The sequence below is a fragment of the Macrosteles quadrilineatus genome, unplaced genomic scaffold (assembly GCF_028750875.1).
Source record: "Macrosteles quadrilineatus isolate MER2022 unplaced genomic scaffold, UCM_ALF_1.0 Scaffold_1__1_contigs__length_201487025, whole genome shotgun sequence".
Taxonomy (NCBI): Eukaryota; Metazoa; Arthropoda; class Insecta; order Hemiptera; family Cicadellidae; genus Macrosteles; species Macrosteles quadrilineatus.
Window position 1 is genome coordinate 57,015,267 of NW_026542594.1, and position 17,866 is coordinate 57,033,132.

A 17,866-nucleotide genomic window follows, 5' to 3' on the forward strand; every position below is an offset into this window, starting at 1 on the left:
ACTCCGGAATTGTAAACAGCACACCATACTGTTACTTTCGGGCTATAAAGTGGCCGTTGATGAAGTTCTTGTGGGTTTTGTTCAGACCAGTACCTACAATTTTGGCTGTTCACTGTTCCGGAAAGGTGAAAGTGTGCTTCATCAGAAACAATCACTACATCTTCGGGACGAATGTTTCGAAGAAGGTCTTGACACAACCTTACACGGACACCACAGTCTCGTTCACTCAGTTCTTGTGTAGTTACAATTTTGTAAGGATGCATTTTTAAATCTCTGTGCAAGATTCTTCTCACACTTCGATCAGAAATCTGTAATGCTGCCGCATGTTTTTTAGCGGATCGTTGGGGAGATTGTTGAACTGAAGCTCTAACTGCGTCAACGTTTCCGGGGCCTGTTGCAGTCCGTGGTCGTCCAGGTGGTTTCCGTTTTAATGCAGAACCTGTCTCTAGAAAGTTAGAAACCCAAGAATAAATTGTTTTCTTATTGAGAACGGGGTCCCGTCGTCCGAGCGCAAAGCGAACACGAAAAGCACGTTGAGTATTAATAGGCGATCCGCCATTTTGAATAAAATCTTCTACTACGAACGTGCGATGTTCACCAGACCACGCCATGGCGTACACTGAAAACGGCAGCTACTCAAAGACGTACCCTCACCTACTCAATAGTACCCTCGCCTACCCAGCTACTCAAGCCCCACCACTCTGCTCCTTCTACTGTCCACATCACGTTACTTTGTAATCGGGGAGTTTTTTCTGCCGGACCCTGTAGTACGTAAGCAACTTATAGTCAATTGTAGCAAGGTGCAACAGCTGTAGTTGCATACAGAGCATAAATAATTATTTTTTCATCACACTATGAGGTTTTTAGCTGTTTTACAAACGTTAATTTGAGGCTGAAAGCTACATTTTGCTGCCCATGCCAGCTCTGTCGTTGTCACTTTTTGGTCGAGCAGGTTTTTACATCCCTATAGGGCCAAAAGTCAGTTGTTCCTTTATTTACTTAAAACATTAATGTATATTAAGTACACAAGCAGTGCATTGCAATAGACTTGTTTTATTGCGCTGTCTAGCAACTATTATTTATTCTGCTGATTTCGTTAAATATTTCTTCACATAGCCTTAAAGTTTTAGTTTTGTTGACTATTTGTGTGCATTTATTGTATAAATTTTCTCAATTAGCCTATGTATTCGACTTCGTATCGGTATCGATCGGTATAGTTATTTGTACACTTCAAAGCGTACAGCACCAAAATAACCTCAGATTTTGGAAACTTAAAAGTGCCGTCTAGTGAGTTTCGCAGTGTGATGGACATCTGCATGAGTGCCATTGAAAGAAATGTAAATAGTTTAATTACAAGCATTGGCGTCAAGAAAATTTTAGTTTCTGTTTGTATAAATGAAGTTAACGAAGTCTTTCCTGGGTGGCTTGAAAAATGCTACATTCACCGAACATTTTGCATTGACAAACTCGTGTTCATCAAATTAAGGTATGAAATTAAAAGACGTTCGTGTGTGTTATCTCTTCCAATTGCGCGTAAGAAACAAAGATCATCAAAGGATGTACAAAAATGTGTCAGGAGAAAATTGTTTTACTAGGTAGTTGTTAAGTAGTTACCGGTACACCTTTTAGGCATAACTTTTGTAATTCCAATGGATTATTTCATACACTTACTTTTACATTATGTGAATAATCAATGAACCTCAAACGATTTTAATTAGGAAGGTCTAAAACTTTGTAATTTATATTTATTTAACTTCAAACTTAAGAGTGTGAGTTCCTATAGTATAACAAGTTTTATTACATCGTACAAAGTTAGTTTAGATTTTGCAAACCAGTAAAACACTGTCATATTTTTATGTTTAAGTCCCAGGTTTTAAACGTTTTGCGTATAGGGCTGTTGGTTTTTTACACTATTACGTACATCCGGGTTTTAATAAACTTTCTTTACTGATAAATCTGTTGTTACTTTAAATAGCTTTTAAATAATAATGGTTGGCTATTAATAAAAGCCACTTAATGTTTATTTACTTAACTATCTTGCAAATGCCTTTTTTAATATTTTGTAAATCGAACGATTTGATATAAGAATGTATAAAACATTATTATTTATTTGACTTCAAACTTAGCGTGTGATTTGTTTACGTTATTTTTCGTGAGTAAGTTGTTTAATGAAGATTTTGTATATTACTGTAAATAATTTTATTGCATAACCAACTTCAATGTAAATACGTAGTATAAGCAAGATAGTTCATTATTTTAAAAGCTTTAGAATATCATTCAAGTGTGTAATGTACTTTTAAATTTTTTTCTTTCTGCGATAACATTTTGTAATGCATGTACCCATAGTTGAATAGGCTATATTTTAAAAACGTACCAATTAATACATAGGGGAAACCCGTCAAAATCGACGGTTACTATTGAGGTTTTATGTAACTTCAGCTAACTGCGGTGATAGAGTGAAAATCTTATTTAAATTAAGGGAGGATAAGCGTAATAATGAATATGAGATTGCGTAAACAACTACCTTCAACATTGTGGTTGGCTTTAGGTTGCCCAAAAGGTTTTTTAGGAGTCTTATAATAATTGATTCTTGTTCATAAGTTTTGTTCATGTTAAAGCCACTTTCACTATTTTGGAAAAGGAGTTCATATAATTGGTCTGTTATCTTACGGAAACAGTATATATTACTAATAATTGGTTACATCTGCTTTAGGAAAATCATTCAGACCTTATTTGGATTGCATAAGTGAATCACCATCTTTGGCCATAAAAACAGAATTTCATCAGCATATTAAATCAGTTAATTTGTATTGATAAAAATATCTGATTCACCAGAAGGCAGGAACATTCTTACTTCGATCCAAGCAATTTTGATTCATTCTCTTGCCACATCAACCAATGTATTTAATCATCCTGTACTTATTTGCCAATTGATTAACTTCTGGCGTAGTTTTGCCTTGGTCCTATCGATCACATAAAATTGTGCATGTATTTTGTGGATGGGATGGACCATAATTGTAGTGAATCTGACCACAAATCTTGAACATTTGCTGAACCACATCCATAACCTAGTCCGGCTTGGTTGGCAACAAATTATGCAAATGAGATGAGATGTGATGGCATTGTTGTATTTCCGAACGTTTTGTATGTAGTGAGGTTTAGATACATTGTTCAACCTAGCCATATTATATTATATACATATTATATTATATGTAGCATTATATGTACATCAAAGTAAAAACCCTTTCCCCTTTTTTAATACCTGAAGTGCCATTAATTCACCTACTGCACCAAACCATAGATTAAACCTACTCCGTGCTTAGTCTATTCCACAAAACTTGGAATACAGCTCAAATCTTCAATGTACTCATCTAAAAATGATTATTGAAAGTAGACAAAAAAGGCAAGTGCAAACACCTACAATAAATATAAGGTATAGAACCGAACCCGATAAGGAATAGTTATCTGTTCCTTTGAAATTGATAAGTCCAACTGATTTTATAATATAAGTGCAATAAAGGATCAATTTTTGAACAAAAACTTTAAAACATATCATAAATTCAGAATTTTTTAAACTATAAAAAGCTTGTAATGCAGTGAAGAATCAATTTTAAAATTGTAAATAATAATGTAAACATAACACTTGACCTTTGAAATACAATTTTAAAATTAACAGCTGGTTCATTAAAAGTAGTGTAAAATTATACATATGGTCATAATGTAAACAAATCTGCTTAGGGGACTTTAAAGGCCTCTGGGGCAGAGCCCCAAGGGAATTTACCTCCTACCAAGTTTCTACGCCCAGCTGTTCTCTGACATTAGCTGTGACAAAAACCCGTTTTCCTCCCATAAGAATTACATGGGATGGGAATTTAAAGGCCACTGGGGCAGAGCCCCAAGGGAATTTACCACGTTTTCTTTTGATGGCTCATCTACAGACCAAGGCCTTTCTTTAGACACACCTATGGAGCTTCTACCCCCAGCCGTTCTCTCAAATTAGCTGTCACAAAGAAAAACAGTTTCAAATTAATATATAGATTTAGAATTTAATAGCGAAAACCCAGCAAAGATAAAAATTTCCTGGCCCTAGACTATGTTTAAACCATTCAATTTACATTTTGAATTATTTAAATTATACAACTACCGTATAGTTCTCCGTATACATGTCCATATGGTAATCACTTACTTATTAAAGGTCACTGTCTGCATCAAATCATTAAGTATTTATTTATACCTCTCAGCTATTTTAACATTGCACCTATAAAGATATTAGACCTAATGTTTCACTGTCCTAATGTACACTGTGGGAAACGGAGCAATTCTAACAATTAGCTTTACGAGAACACGTATATAAATATTAATTTCATATTTGGTATCTTTGGAAAGCTTATTTCATTCTGCATTTAACGGAATAGGTTTCAAATAAAGGTCTTGATAATTATTGGAACGACAATTGAAACCGTAACTTGTACTTTGTTCAGCGGCTGGCAGCGGAGTAGTGAGTGTAGCGCAGCGCTGTCGCGACCTGTCGTGTACTCTGTGAACTACGTCCAGTGGGGACACGCTCACTACATGGGGACACGGATTACGCGCAACACAGATATTAGCTCTGTTTATATTACTTCTCTGTGGTTAACCTATAACAAAAATATCATTGATTGTTTTTACCTGTAAATAATTTTAACTTTCAGTTTTGCTACGTTTAATTAATTTGTAAAGTAAATTTTTATTCAGTGGACTCTTCATTCTTAATTTACCTAACAAACATTTTCATACAAACAAGCAATCTACATCAAATTCCTACAATAAACCTCATCAACTAACTCATGATATTTTTAACATCTGTTAACCAGCATTGTTGAGACACTGGGATCGCGGAACGTAGCAATGGTATCTAGTACATTGAGTATTGACAATGGTATCGTGGAATAACGCGCCCACGGCATTGGTACTTTGCCAAAAACAATTTAACGGCGATGTAACGTTTTTGAACAGTCGCTTTTATCCCACTGCTCATTAATATATTCAAAGTGATTATATGCTCAATGGTATTCATCCAAGTGTTCTTTTCTTTTCTATATTTTATTGTTTGTTCTAACCATATGTTGACTCTTTTGTTTACTTTTTCAGTTCTTTTAGTTAATATTTTCATCCTGTTTAAGAAATGACAACAACAGCTGATCTGTGTTAAATAATTTGTTATATTATCCAAATAGACATTATTCCTTTCTGGTTCTTCTTGTTACAATGACTTGATTCATTTTCTCTCTTAATTTTCATTTATTATTCACAAACACTCTACAGTACACCCTTTTTGAAATCAAATGTTACTTGTATTATAGTATAGATCAAGTTTCCTTTAACTTTACTTTGGAATTAGAAAGCAAGTACATTCTTGTCTGGCTAATCAGGTGTTATCCCTGGACCCCAGCACTGGTAATGAGGTGACTAAGCTACGTAGAAACATGTTACGTCTGATTGGTGAAGGAGAGTTCGGCGAGGCTGCACAGTGGAAAGACCCTTGCTTCTCCTTCGTCCTGCCTGAAGTGATCTGTCGTGCCTGTAATCACTGCCGAGACATCGACCTGTGCAGGGACAACAACAAGACCACTGTCAATGGGAGGTTGGTTGGATGCTTGAGGATAAATTAAAAACCTGTTCATATTATAATACTCTGAAAAATTCATTCTAGCTAATACAACAAAGAGAACTTACAGTTCCTATTACTGTAGTTATTATAGTTCTTGTGGTCTTGCCAGATAATTTGCAGAAATCTACTGTGAAAATGTTTGTGGTGTTGAATGGTATTTGTATGTAATTGTAACATATGTTTGTATTTCTTCTCAGTTCTGCTTGGCAATGTCCTCTCTGCAACACTGCTTATGAGAACAGTGAGATAGAGCATCTTCTGATTGACATCATCAACCGCAAAACCATGGCCTATATGCTGCAAGACCTGCAGTGCAACAAATGTCTTCAGGTAACCAAACAAAAAAAGTACAGTGACAACAAAGTAAATCTGAACGCCTCACTAATCTGAAATACTCTTAGATTTCTATTCTTAAACAAAGGATTTGGAAAGGTTTATCTTTATTCTTCAATATACACCATTCTCAAAATTTACCAGTTCTTTATCAAGTGCAATAAAAACATTTCGTTTAACAGGAATAAATAAAGCTTTAGCAGATTTAACTCTGTGTTAAATAACAAATTATTCACTAGGTATTTGTATTATGCACATGGATTCAAGACAGCCTTCTGTTAGTGTATTGCCTGTTGCAGATTAAGATGGAGAACCTGGCAGAGTACTGTCCGTGTGCTGGGCAGTTCCAGACCCTCATCAAGAGACAAGACATTGGTCTGCATCTGAAGACATTCCACAGTATCTCACTGCACTACAACATGGCGTCCCTACAGCAAACGATATCCTGGATAGTGGCTCAGTCTCCCTCCCTTGGAGTCACCCTCTCGTAAACCATGGACCCAAACTTACATGTGTGACACCTGTTCAATTAAGATTGCCTTATTGAATACATACAACTTTAAAAGATAAATACAGTAGAACATCTTTAATCCGAACTAATTGGGACCAGGGGTAGTTCGGACTATTGAATAGTTCGGATTACAGAACATTTTGTTGTTTTTACATAACAATAGCTAAAACATGGCTAAAATTGATCAACATTATTTTTGGGAAAGTGAAAAAATGTTTTATAAAGTAAAATACAGTGTTTATTTAATACAGTAGTTAAACATGGTGAATAAAACATACTGTAAATTAAATACAGTATACAATAAAGAACTGCTGTACTGTGTATAGAGTACAGCAATGAGGGGTTCGGATTAGTGGACGTTCGGATTACGGGGGTTCGGATTAAAGAGGTTCTACTGTAGCTTTTTTATTTTTTTAATTTGGAAGCATTTTGATTGTACGGTGAAAAGTTAAAAGTTGTAAGGAAATAAGTTATAAAGTTTATGGAATATTACTTAAATAAAAACAGTCAGACTCAGAAATTGTCCTAACTTTGAACATAAAACGGTTCCCGATTGCTTAAGTTTATCTTTTTTTTTTACTTATAAAAGCTTGTAAATCTTGTCAGGACTTAGGGACCTAAATAACAAGTAAAAAACTGAGTAATGATAAAGCTGTAAATCTGAGCTGTAATTTACATTTCTAGATTTAAGGTTTTTTGTATCTGCTTATAAAGTACCGTATAAACATTAATAGTTATGTCTAAGATAAAATGTACAAAATAGTATTTAGTATTTATTGTATGTATATTTTTAATTTTAATAAACTTTGTTGTTTTTACACTTTTTTGATTTTTACTAATTTCTCTGGATCTATTTTTTTCTGATTCTCAAATATATTTCTGAAAGGTGGAACTTTTACAAGTACAGTATATAATATAACAAATCTTGAGCTATGGCATAGCCTCTATTACAAGGCCGCAACGAGGCAAAAGTGGCAACACCGCTGCCCTGGCAAAACAAAACCGCTGTTTTGCTATTTGATAATGGAGAGTATTGGCAATGTATAGGCTGCTTTACATACCTACCAGCTAAATTTACAGACAGCACAGGTTTTTATATGAGAATTCACTTTAAACTCTTAACTTAATAATACAATTCTGTGACCTTTTGCCACAAAATAATTTAACTAAAAAATACTAATCAGTTGAAAACTTGTCCCTGTACTTGAGTTGATTGCAAATATTTTGTGGGATAGTGACAAAGAGGGAGAATAAGTCCAGCTGTTGTACACATGGTGGCTGTTGCTAGGCAACAGGTGAAGTAGCTATCAAAACAAAACAAAGTAGCAACACAGTCAAGAGGAACAAATTATTCTTTTACTTTCTCCTGTTGTTTTCATTGTAATAATCTCAAAATGATGAATATATTGTGAAAAAAGTCAAGAATCATCAAGCCTATCATTTCAATAATGCCTAACAACAGTGAAATATATGAACTTGTGTGTTCTAACCTTCAAGTGCCACCAGATAATAAAGTAGTGAAAGCAATAATTGAAGTGAGGTAAATAATGAACTTGTATAAAATGTAACTATTATTAATAGTATGTATGGAAATGAATATAATCTGTCTATGACCTAGCTCCAGCTAGGTTTTTTTAAATATTAAAATATAAGTTTCGTAAAAGGTAAATATTTTTAATACAATATTTCATAGTGGACAAGCTATTGCTAGACTTTGTTTATCATATCCTACAATTTATCTAGTAATAGCCTATATTTATTTGGTTAAATGTGTGTAAGCAACCAATTTGTGCATTTTGATATATGTAGGCCTACCTGCTAGAAACTACCTAGATGTGGTTTAATTTGCAATACACTATCTTAATACGTTCGCTCCAATAATATTTTTACTGATTTATAAGTTTTTGAGAACTCTGAAGTGTGCCACCAATGGACACCATTACTATGGTGATTGTACCCAACAAAACGGCATTTTGAAGTCTTTGAGAGTGTTTTTACTTTGTATTCGTGTTTGTAAAAGCCACATGAAACGTGTCCACCGGTGGGTACATGAACCAAATTCAGGATGCATTAATAATAACATATCAAGCAGTTATTTGTGTAACTGTGTCCACCTGTGGTACATGAACCAAATTCAGGATGCATTAATAATAACATATCAAGCAAGTTATTCGTGTAACTAGTGGGCGAAGTGGCATTTTGCTGCAGACAAGAGAATTACTTAAGCACGGGCTGCAGGCGAGTTTGAAAGGTTTCTCTAGAGCAGACACATTATTTTTCCTACAGTTACTAAGCATATACACTATACAACACCTTTTTAGGTTAGGTTAAATCCAATCGCTAAACAAAATGGGAAACACTGCAACAGCTGGTTGTAATTGTAATATCTTTAAGTGTTGCCAACCTATTTCCAAGCGTACATGGATTACGTGTATAATAAAAGCACGCTGTTTTGTGTTGTTGGTTGGAATACTGGTGTGTGACAAAGTAAAAACTGTGCGCCAAAGTAAGTAAATGCAGCAATTGACAGCTTTCTGTACTATAGTACAGAAGTGGGCAAGGAAGTCCACTTTGTCAGGTGACTGTAGGAAAATCCTGTTTTTATTTATTTTAACAAAAAAACTTTTTTAAATCAAAATTGAACTAGAAAGACATTTTTTACTGAGCTCAAAGTCTGTTTTTAAGTTCCTAGAATGTACTTGATTTCAACATGATGAACCACGGGTGTTAAGTCTATGGTAATTTGTACACAGATTTACTTTTGACTGACATTTCATTTGTGCGCCGCCAGTGGCCACGTCTAAGCCAAAGTGTTGAGATTTGCCTTGGATATTTTCAAATTTGCATTGATGGACATTTTTAGAACTGAACACTTTAACAGCTAGCTTTTAGATGTCCTGTGTGACATTTTAGGTTATCACTTTATGGTTTTCAGCTTTATCATGTTTAAACTAATACTTGATCTGTTGACTTGCTATGATAGGCCTACATATAAAGTACTGGTTATAAAGTATTTGGCTCACTTCTAAGAAATTGTGTTAAAATTTGATACTAATAACCCATAATTTTATTTCAGGATTTCTTCCCTACTAATAATCAGCACCATATCAACTGCCTGTTTTAGTTTTCTCAACTAAAACATTACCAAACAGTTACAGTATTACATTTGCCGTAAATTCATACTGCTCTTTGCCGTAAATTCATACTGCTCTTTAGTATAAGTTTAGTTTATTAATCTTTACTGGTAGGCCTATATATATATATATATATATATATATATATATATTTGTGAAATAACGCAAATGAATGGTTTTATTTATCACTTTTGAGTTTCTGTTTTAGTCACAACCACCAGTTCGTCCTAATCTCTTTTTCTGCTTCCAGCAGGACAGGCGAGCTGAACTTGTCCAGTCTGTCTTTCACAGTGCAAACTTGTAATGTTTTGAGCAAAACACTTCCACAAATAAAAGATGTCGTTAAACTCAACCTTGGAGACTGCCTCTTACCACCACAGGTTATAATCAACAATTTTTTACCCTTACTGGCCGGCTGACGAAGCCCTACACAGTATGCGAACTCAGTTTTTGGTTGGGGTCAAAAAATAGATTTTGCTAAAAATAGGGTTTACTTTGAATTAATAACAGCAGGCTATTATTCTTTTAGCGAATTTCCCTATAGGGAAGTAGCTATTACCGTAGTACTCATGGTAAGACCTGGACCTGGGACCGATTTAATTTTTCATTTTGAGGTCCCTAGAGGCCAAACACACCATCCATTCAAATTCATATACAGTAGACTCCCTCTTATCCGGACTCCTCGGGACCAAGGCCAGTCCGGATAACAGTTTTTCCGGTTAAACCGACGTCCCCAAAAACTCGTTAAAACGGACCGTTTACTGTGATATTCAACTTAAATTTAGGACAGCATTGTACTTAGACACATGATCCCTGATCTCAATTCTTTCCCACGAGAATAGTCGTTTCAGTACCGCCCACTTCCTGCTGATCTAGTCCGGTTAAACCAATGTGCTGATAAAAATTGTCCGGTTAAAGAGATGTCATTTCCACCAAATGTAGTCCGGTTAAACCGATGTCTGGTTAAAAGGTGTCCGGATAAGAGGGAGTCTACTGTATATATATGTGTCCGTTAGCGCGATCACTCGAGCAAAAATTATCCGATTTTGATGAAATTTGGTACAAACAAGTAAACCTACGTTTATTCGAACGAGTTCGCGATCCAGCATAATCGGATCATGGGAATGGGGTTTTATGGGGTAAAAATGGGTTTTTCCCATTTTTGACCCTAAAAACAAAAAATTTGCATTTTCTTTTTATACCGTTTTGTACAGCTTAAAAAAAGAAATAATTTTGTAAATTGAAGCGCTGTTGTATGCCTAACGGTTACGAAGAAAATTCAAAAATAGTGTAATTTAAAATTCCCATGTTATTCTTATGGAGAAAATGAAAATTGTTGTAGTTTACTTGTTTATGGATATATATTGATAAAAATCTGGCAAATTGATTTATTTCATCCTATACTATTGACGTATGGTCAAAAAACACCTTTAACTTCCTCATAGCAGCAAACCTAAGCACTCGTTAAATCTAATGTTATTTAAATAGGGAAAAAATATGTCTTATTTATGGAAATATTTTAGTAAAAATGTAATCAGACAAGTTGAAATTCGCTTAGTCTGCTGCGGCGGGGGTATTTAATTTTTTTTGTGCGTTTTTATGCCTGAGGCATTTTTTACGTTTTGAAACGGAATGGTTTAAACCCTGGTCTTGTTACTATCTAAATCAAATTAAATATGCTTTATTCATTAAGTACAGTTTTGTACATTGAATGGTGTCAACTAATCCATCTTAAATACAAATTTACATATCTTAGACCATTATAAACATTAAAAACTAAGAACCAGTAAATGAAAATAATCAAAACTAAATCGTTGACCTTTTGTTAGATAGCATCATTAATCTTACTAAAATGAAGGAAATAATTCTTTCATGACCATAATTAGCATGACATGTATATATATATACACGTAGTATATATATAATATACTAGCTGTAACCCGCGGGCTTTGGCTCGTTTCACTTCTTAATTTTCAAGATGATCAATTTTCGCATGGCTCAATCACGTCCTGGTTGAAGTTTGTTCGCTACGCTCACTCACCTTTAGGTTGGAGCTCGTTCGCTACGCTCTCTCACCTTTAGGTTGGAGCTCGTTCGCTGCGCTCACTTGCCTTCAGGTTAGCTCGTTCGCTACGCTAACTCGCCTCCAGGTTGAAGTTTGTTCGCTACACTCACTGACCATTTGGTTGGAAATTAGTAAAAGAAATAAATAATAGTGCTGCACCCTGTTGGTAATCCTTGTAACTTTAATGGTATTGAACATCATAGAACAGAACCAACTTGTTTAATTGAAACAGCTGTTAAGATTCATTAATTCCATTAAATCTCATAAGGTTAACATGGGAAACTCCAGAGCCACTGGGGCGGAGCCCAGAGGTCGGAGGGTAAAATCCTTTCTTAGTGAGCGTCTACTACCCAAAAGGAAGATGCCTGCCAAGTTTCAGGTTCCTAGGTCTGATGGTTTCTGAGATTTCGTGATGAGTGAGTGAATGAATGAATGAATGAATGAATGAATGAGTCAGTGGTATTTGAGCTTTATATATATAGATAAAATGGCAGCCATTTTAATATAAGATGAGCAAGCAAGATAAAGTCTGGACACCCCCAGTTAACTTTTTAATGCGTTGCAGTAGGAAAACCAAACTCGGCACATGTTTACAACATAAGAAAGTGCACCTTTTCAACAAAGTTACAACTTTGCCCCAGCCAAGTTGTAATAAGTATTTTGGGGGCAGCGCCAAATTTTAAAATGTAAACCCCTATCATGTGACCCCTCATTTTAAAAGGTTTCTCAAGACAAATTAAATGGCGCAAACTAGAGGTCAATATCGCACCCCTAATCAAAATAGCAATCATTTTCAAATATCCCCTATTAACATTTAACAGGTTATAGCAGGAAAACTAAACTCAGCATACCTTTATAAAAAAAGAGAATTCAACTTTTGGTCATTATTAAAACATTAAATTTTTTAATTTAACTGGGGGTGTCCTCACTTTATCTTGCTTGCTCATCCCTAATACTTAAAATGGCTGCCATTTTGATTTGGGGTACGATATTGATTTGTGGTTTACGGCATTTAATTTCTCTTGATAAACCCTTTAAAATGAGGGGTCACATGATAGGTGTTTAAATTGAAAATTTGGGGCTGCCCTCGAAATACCCCATTTTGGGGGCTGGGGCAAATTTGTAACTTTGAAAAAGCGCAATTTCTTATCTTATGTGCCGAGTTTTTCCTACTGCAAGGCGTTAAAAAGTTAACTACGGGGTTCCAGACTTTTGCCTAGCTTTGTATTTGTATTATTATGAATACTGAAAATAGCTGATTTAAATTTTAAAAAATAAACCATTAAGATTAAGAATCACTAGTGCGCATAGTGGGCAAATGTCAACTGATTGAGAGCAAGGGAAAGTAAATTTAAAGCAATGGAAAATCATCTGATCATTTATCTTTGTTCTAAATTAGAGCTTCGGAAACGATTACTTTCTTTGATATCATAAACCCTGGAATACAGCCTTTGTAAGTGTTGCTAGCCTAGTGGTTAGGGTTTTGAACTTCGGTGCGAGATGGACAGAATCAAAATCCTCGCTTATCCAAAAAGTTTTATGGGTTTGGACTACTTTCCAAACCCATAAAAAAGTAAAAGCATGATGCTTCTACTTCTCCTCAAACTCCAAAGCCCAAAGTTGTGGCGGAATATACAAAAAGAATGAGAGGAGTCGATCGAGCGGACCACTTCATATCAAACTACGTTTACGTGCCGAACAAAAAAGTGGAATCGGAAGCTCTTCTTCTGGCTCTTGGAAGTTGCTGTTATTAATTATTACCTACTTTACACATTTGTTTAGGAACAACATAACAACAGCCCAATGGCTCACAAGATGTTCAGGTATCACCTTATCAAGGATTTGGTCCGAAGTCAAATGGAACAGCAGAAGAGATATCACAGAAAGCCAAACACAGTAACCAAAACAACAACAAAAATCAACACAGAAATCTACTGGTTATTGTTTTTCATAATATTGTGTGTTCGTTGTATGTCTTGTTTGGACAAGGAAGAATCCAAAGGTTGGATGGAAAGCTACATTTCACGTACAAGAAAGCTAATCTTCACTGTGCTGTGAGCAACAAATAGTCCAGAATCTGAAGGGGGTTGAGTATGCATGGAAAGCCTGACGCAATTTTATTTCTGATTGTTGTTATAGGCATTATAGTGATCATGAAAATGCATGTTGTCACCCCCCACTGGGTCAACATCCCTGGTTGGAGGAGGGAATATGGCGGGGGTGCCGTTTATTTCTCTTGATAATCCCTTTAAAATGAGGGGTCACATGATAGGTGTTTACATTGAAAATTTGGGGCTGCCCCAAAAATACCCCATTTTGGGGGCTGGGGCAAAGTTGTAACTTTGATGAAAAAGTGCAATTTCTTTTGTTGTAAATATGTGCCAAGTTTGGTTTTTCTACTGCAACGCGTTAAAAAGTTAACTGGGGGTTCCAGACTTTTGCCTAACTCTGTATATAAAGAGAAATAGGCATAAGTTAGTTTTGCTGAGTTTGTAGAGTTTCTGTTTACTGCACAATAAACATAACCTTGAACTTCTAATTTTTACCTTGTTATGTATAGGTTTTGCTAGGACCTATTTTATTTTATTTTTGTATTAAAATAATGTTAGGAAATAATAGTTTTAATTTTACTGAGGTCTGTTATTCTGTTCATGTGTATTATAGCATCATGCTGAAAAGTGTCGTTCATGACTTGCACTGAAAGTGCTCTAGTTCCGGCACCACCTCGCAATTTTGTGTCCTGTGTTTGGCTTGCTTCAACTCACACTTGAAACTTGAGCGTGAACCGGTGGTACTTGTATGTAATGAAATACGGCTATCTTTTTAACAAAACTTTAATTAATAATTAATTAGTATATGCATTCATTTTTGGATAGTTATAAGTAGCCATTTATTTGACAAATGATTGTGGTTTGTAAAAACAGATGGAGAACAATTTTACTATAGTTTGATATTTACGTAATATAGTTATTACGTAACAGTGTTTTTATTTCAGGGACTCACTGTGTTGCTATCCACCATCCACCTGACACATGTTTCTTCCCTTCAACTACGAGGCAACAACATCGCAGGCCCAGGTGTCTACAAATTAAGCAAGATGCTGTCACGGAGTGCTAACATCAAGAAGTCAGTGATGCCTCTAAATGTTTATTCTTCTTTTTAAAAACCAATGCTATGTCAACCACTTCCTCAAAAGAATTTTCTTGGAATTAGAACATTATCTCTGTGGATTTTTTTTGGAGCTTGGATTTTTATTGATTTTCAAAATGTTCGATCACTTGATTAGAGAACCATACTAAGTTCTAAAAAAATGATGTATCAGAAAACATATTTGGTAATTTTCTAACATATTGACAACACTGATATTAATTGGTGCAAAAGAAGTAGGCCATCGTTTTTGAAAGATAGATTAATTTTTGACTTTGAACAGAGCTCACTCCATCTGGCATCAGTGACATTAATTGAGGAATCAAAACGTATATGTTAGAACTCTGATTTTAAATTAAAGAGGAGATATAATTATTCGATAGAAGCACACTTTCTTAGTGATTACTTTGAAACATATAACTCTTTTAATATTGCTTTTCATTTAAATTTAGCACATCTGGATGATGAATGATAGATGTAATCCTGTAACTTACTACAACAGTTATTGTAGTGGATCATGTGTGGTGTATGTGTTCAGTCTAGGTTTGGAGTGGAACAGCTTGGGACTGTGTTCTGAGGCCTTGACTCAGTTCTGCAGTGCTGTAGCGACTAACCACAGTATAGAGACGTTGGACCTTCGTAACAATCAGCTGGACGAGGGTTGTGCAGCTCAGCTGGCCAACATGTTGAGGAAAAACATAACTCTCCGAGTTTTAGGTCAGTTTTTGTTGGTTCGGTAAGTTTATGGTTTGAAAAAAAATTATTACAGGTATTGGCACAGCAGGGTTGTGCAAATAAACAAACAACCACAAAGTAAAATATTTTTTTATAAAGAATTGCCAACTAGGCTACTAATTTTTTAATTAATGTGATCTACATATTATCCTCCTTCATAAAATACTACTAACAAGGTAATATTAAAATGTGATCAGTTAGATAGGTAACCATGATAGCACATTGACATGTTTCCAAAACAAAAAAAGGTTCAGCTGATTTAAATTTTTCTGGATATGATGAAAATAAAATTTTTATGGTAAGGCCCACAAATTATGGGGAAAGCTGAATGTCCAAGAGAGATAAGATAAGGAGCTTATCAGGGCTTTGTAGCTATGCCCATGGAAAATCATTTCCCATGGATCGCTTTCCTGGTGAGCAGCGTGCTTTCTGTGTACGCTACTATTACCAAACGATTTCCTATGTGACAGTTCGACGACGCTTCCACAATCCAATACAGACTTCATGATCTCAAACCAAATGCCACCAGTGAACATTGCTGGGTGCGCCAATTTGAAGCTACAAGATCAACTATGAACCCTCGTCCCATCGGTCACCAGAGAGAAGTGTGTTCTGAACAAAATATTGAGCGTGTTTGAGATTCTGTGGAAGAAAATCCACATCGATCAGTAAGAAAACATACTGCTGCCACGCTTCTACATGGCCACAGGAGACGATAATGATGTCTACACGCCCGCAAGAGATTATAAGAAGTTTACTGCGATCGCATACAAATACATCCACAATTTTTTTTTATTTCCCAATTTTTTGGCGCCCTCCTAAAAAACTGCCTCTCGTCCTAGGCACCTGCCTACCGTGCCTATTCGGTAAATCGGGCCTGCTCAGCACCTGACGCACTATGCATTCTGACGATGGAACTATCTCCGAAATACCAGTAGTTCAGTATTACTTCTGGTTTGTGAAGACGGTCCTTCTTATTTTGTATAGCTGGGTAGATAAGAGGATTTAGCGCTCGCTAATTAACCAGAAGGTTGCTGGGTTGATCCTGTGGACAGTCAGTCGCTTTTTGATGATTCAAAACTGGTTCTGGCTATCTTTGATCATTATATTTACAACCACATGATCTTATACTTATTTGGTAACAAAGCTGTTATCTAATTAATTAAAAACTCTTCCTTCACTCATCTTCGCCTTAAAATATTCCCCTTGGTGTGTTGGTTATGAAGAAATAGTAGTTATAGGCATATTCACTTCCCTGAGTTCTCTTGGGCTACGCCACTTGGATGTCCAAAGTGTTGTAGTCAGGTTTTCAAAAGTAATAGTTAGTCTCCATGGAAGCATGAGAAATTTCACAATGTTTACCTTTGCGTTGACATTTCAATGTAAACAATCAGAACTGCCAAATTAATGCTTATTTCACAATTTCAGACAGCTGATCCAAATAAATCAAATAAAATATTTTACACAACTATGTACAGTAGACCCCCTCTTAACCGACCTCGTATTAACCGATAATCGGATTATCCGCCTTTGATCGTAAAATAATACAGTTTGTTTTAACCGACCTTGCTTTGAGAGCAGCTCGGTTTAACCGCCGCTTTCTAGGAATCTCGGCATTTCCGCTCCCTCGCTGGACAATGAGAACTGAACCATACGCTTATCTCCACAGGATATGACTAACAATAAGTTATCTTGTGAAGATCACAAAAAATATAGCATAGCCTATTGTCAGTTTGTCATCATCGTACGTAGCTCGAGCACATCTGATCTGATTTGTTATCTGTGCGGCAAATTTATAACATCATAAAGTGCGTTACGATTTTGAGAACTGATTATCTTATCGCTGGAGTAAACAAACAACGCAACTTGTAGGGAGGGCAGGGAAGGGGTGTTAACAACTCCAAGGTCAAGATAGTTTTTTTGCCTCGAGCCTCCAGTGAGAGGCTATAAATAAACGTCCTGTCTTGTAACAAAATGGTCGCTTGTATCTTTAATGACGACAAAAGGTTCTGTACTGTATTACGATGTATTTGGAAAGCATTAATTATTACATTACAGTAGTAAAGTTATTGAAATAGGAATTTTATTGACTCTTGCCTAGTATTATAATATATTCTACTGAAAGTAGGCCTATTTGACTTAACCGTGTTTTGTGTTTATTTGTGACATTTCTATCAATATGAAAAAGGAGATAAGAGTAGTTTATTTTATAAATAATCTATATATTAATTTGAAACTGTTTTTCTTTGTCACAGCTATTTTGAGAGAACGGCGGGGCGTAGAAACTCGGT

The 17,866-nt window shown here is 35.5% G+C and overlaps 2 protein-coding genes across 2 annotated transcripts in view; both read left to right on the plus strand.

The window, feature by feature from the left end:
• The window catches only part of LOC128983180 (DNA polymerase epsilon catalytic subunit 1), a 249,705-nt gene extending 242,459 nt beyond the window's left edge, over positions 1 to 7,246 (plus strand). Inside the window, exons 38-40 of the mRNA XM_054402367.1 lie at positions 5,412 to 5,623; positions 5,848 to 5,980; positions 6,283 to 7,246. Coding sequence (XP_054258342.1) covers positions 5,412 to 5,623; positions 5,848 to 5,980; positions 6,283 to 6,474 — 537 coding nt within the window. The 3' untranslated portion in view covers positions 6,475 to 7,246. The remainder of the gene's footprint in view (positions 1 to 5,411; positions 5,624 to 5,847; positions 5,981 to 6,282) is intronic.
• Positions 7,247 to 7,831: 585 nt separating this feature from the next.
• LOC128997255 (leucine-rich repeat-containing protein 45-like) overlaps positions 7,832 to 17,866 on the plus strand; it is a 79,712-nt gene continuing 69,677 nt past the window's right edge. Inside the window, exons 1-4 of the mRNA XM_054422872.1 lie at positions 7,832 to 8,034; positions 9,879 to 10,008; positions 14,689 to 14,819; positions 15,379 to 15,557. Coding sequence (XP_054278847.1) covers positions 7,943 to 8,034; positions 9,879 to 10,008; positions 14,689 to 14,819; positions 15,379 to 15,557 — 532 coding nt within the window. The 5' untranslated portion in view covers positions 7,832 to 7,942. The remainder of the gene's footprint in view (positions 8,035 to 9,878; positions 10,009 to 14,688; positions 14,820 to 15,378; positions 15,558 to 17,866) is intronic.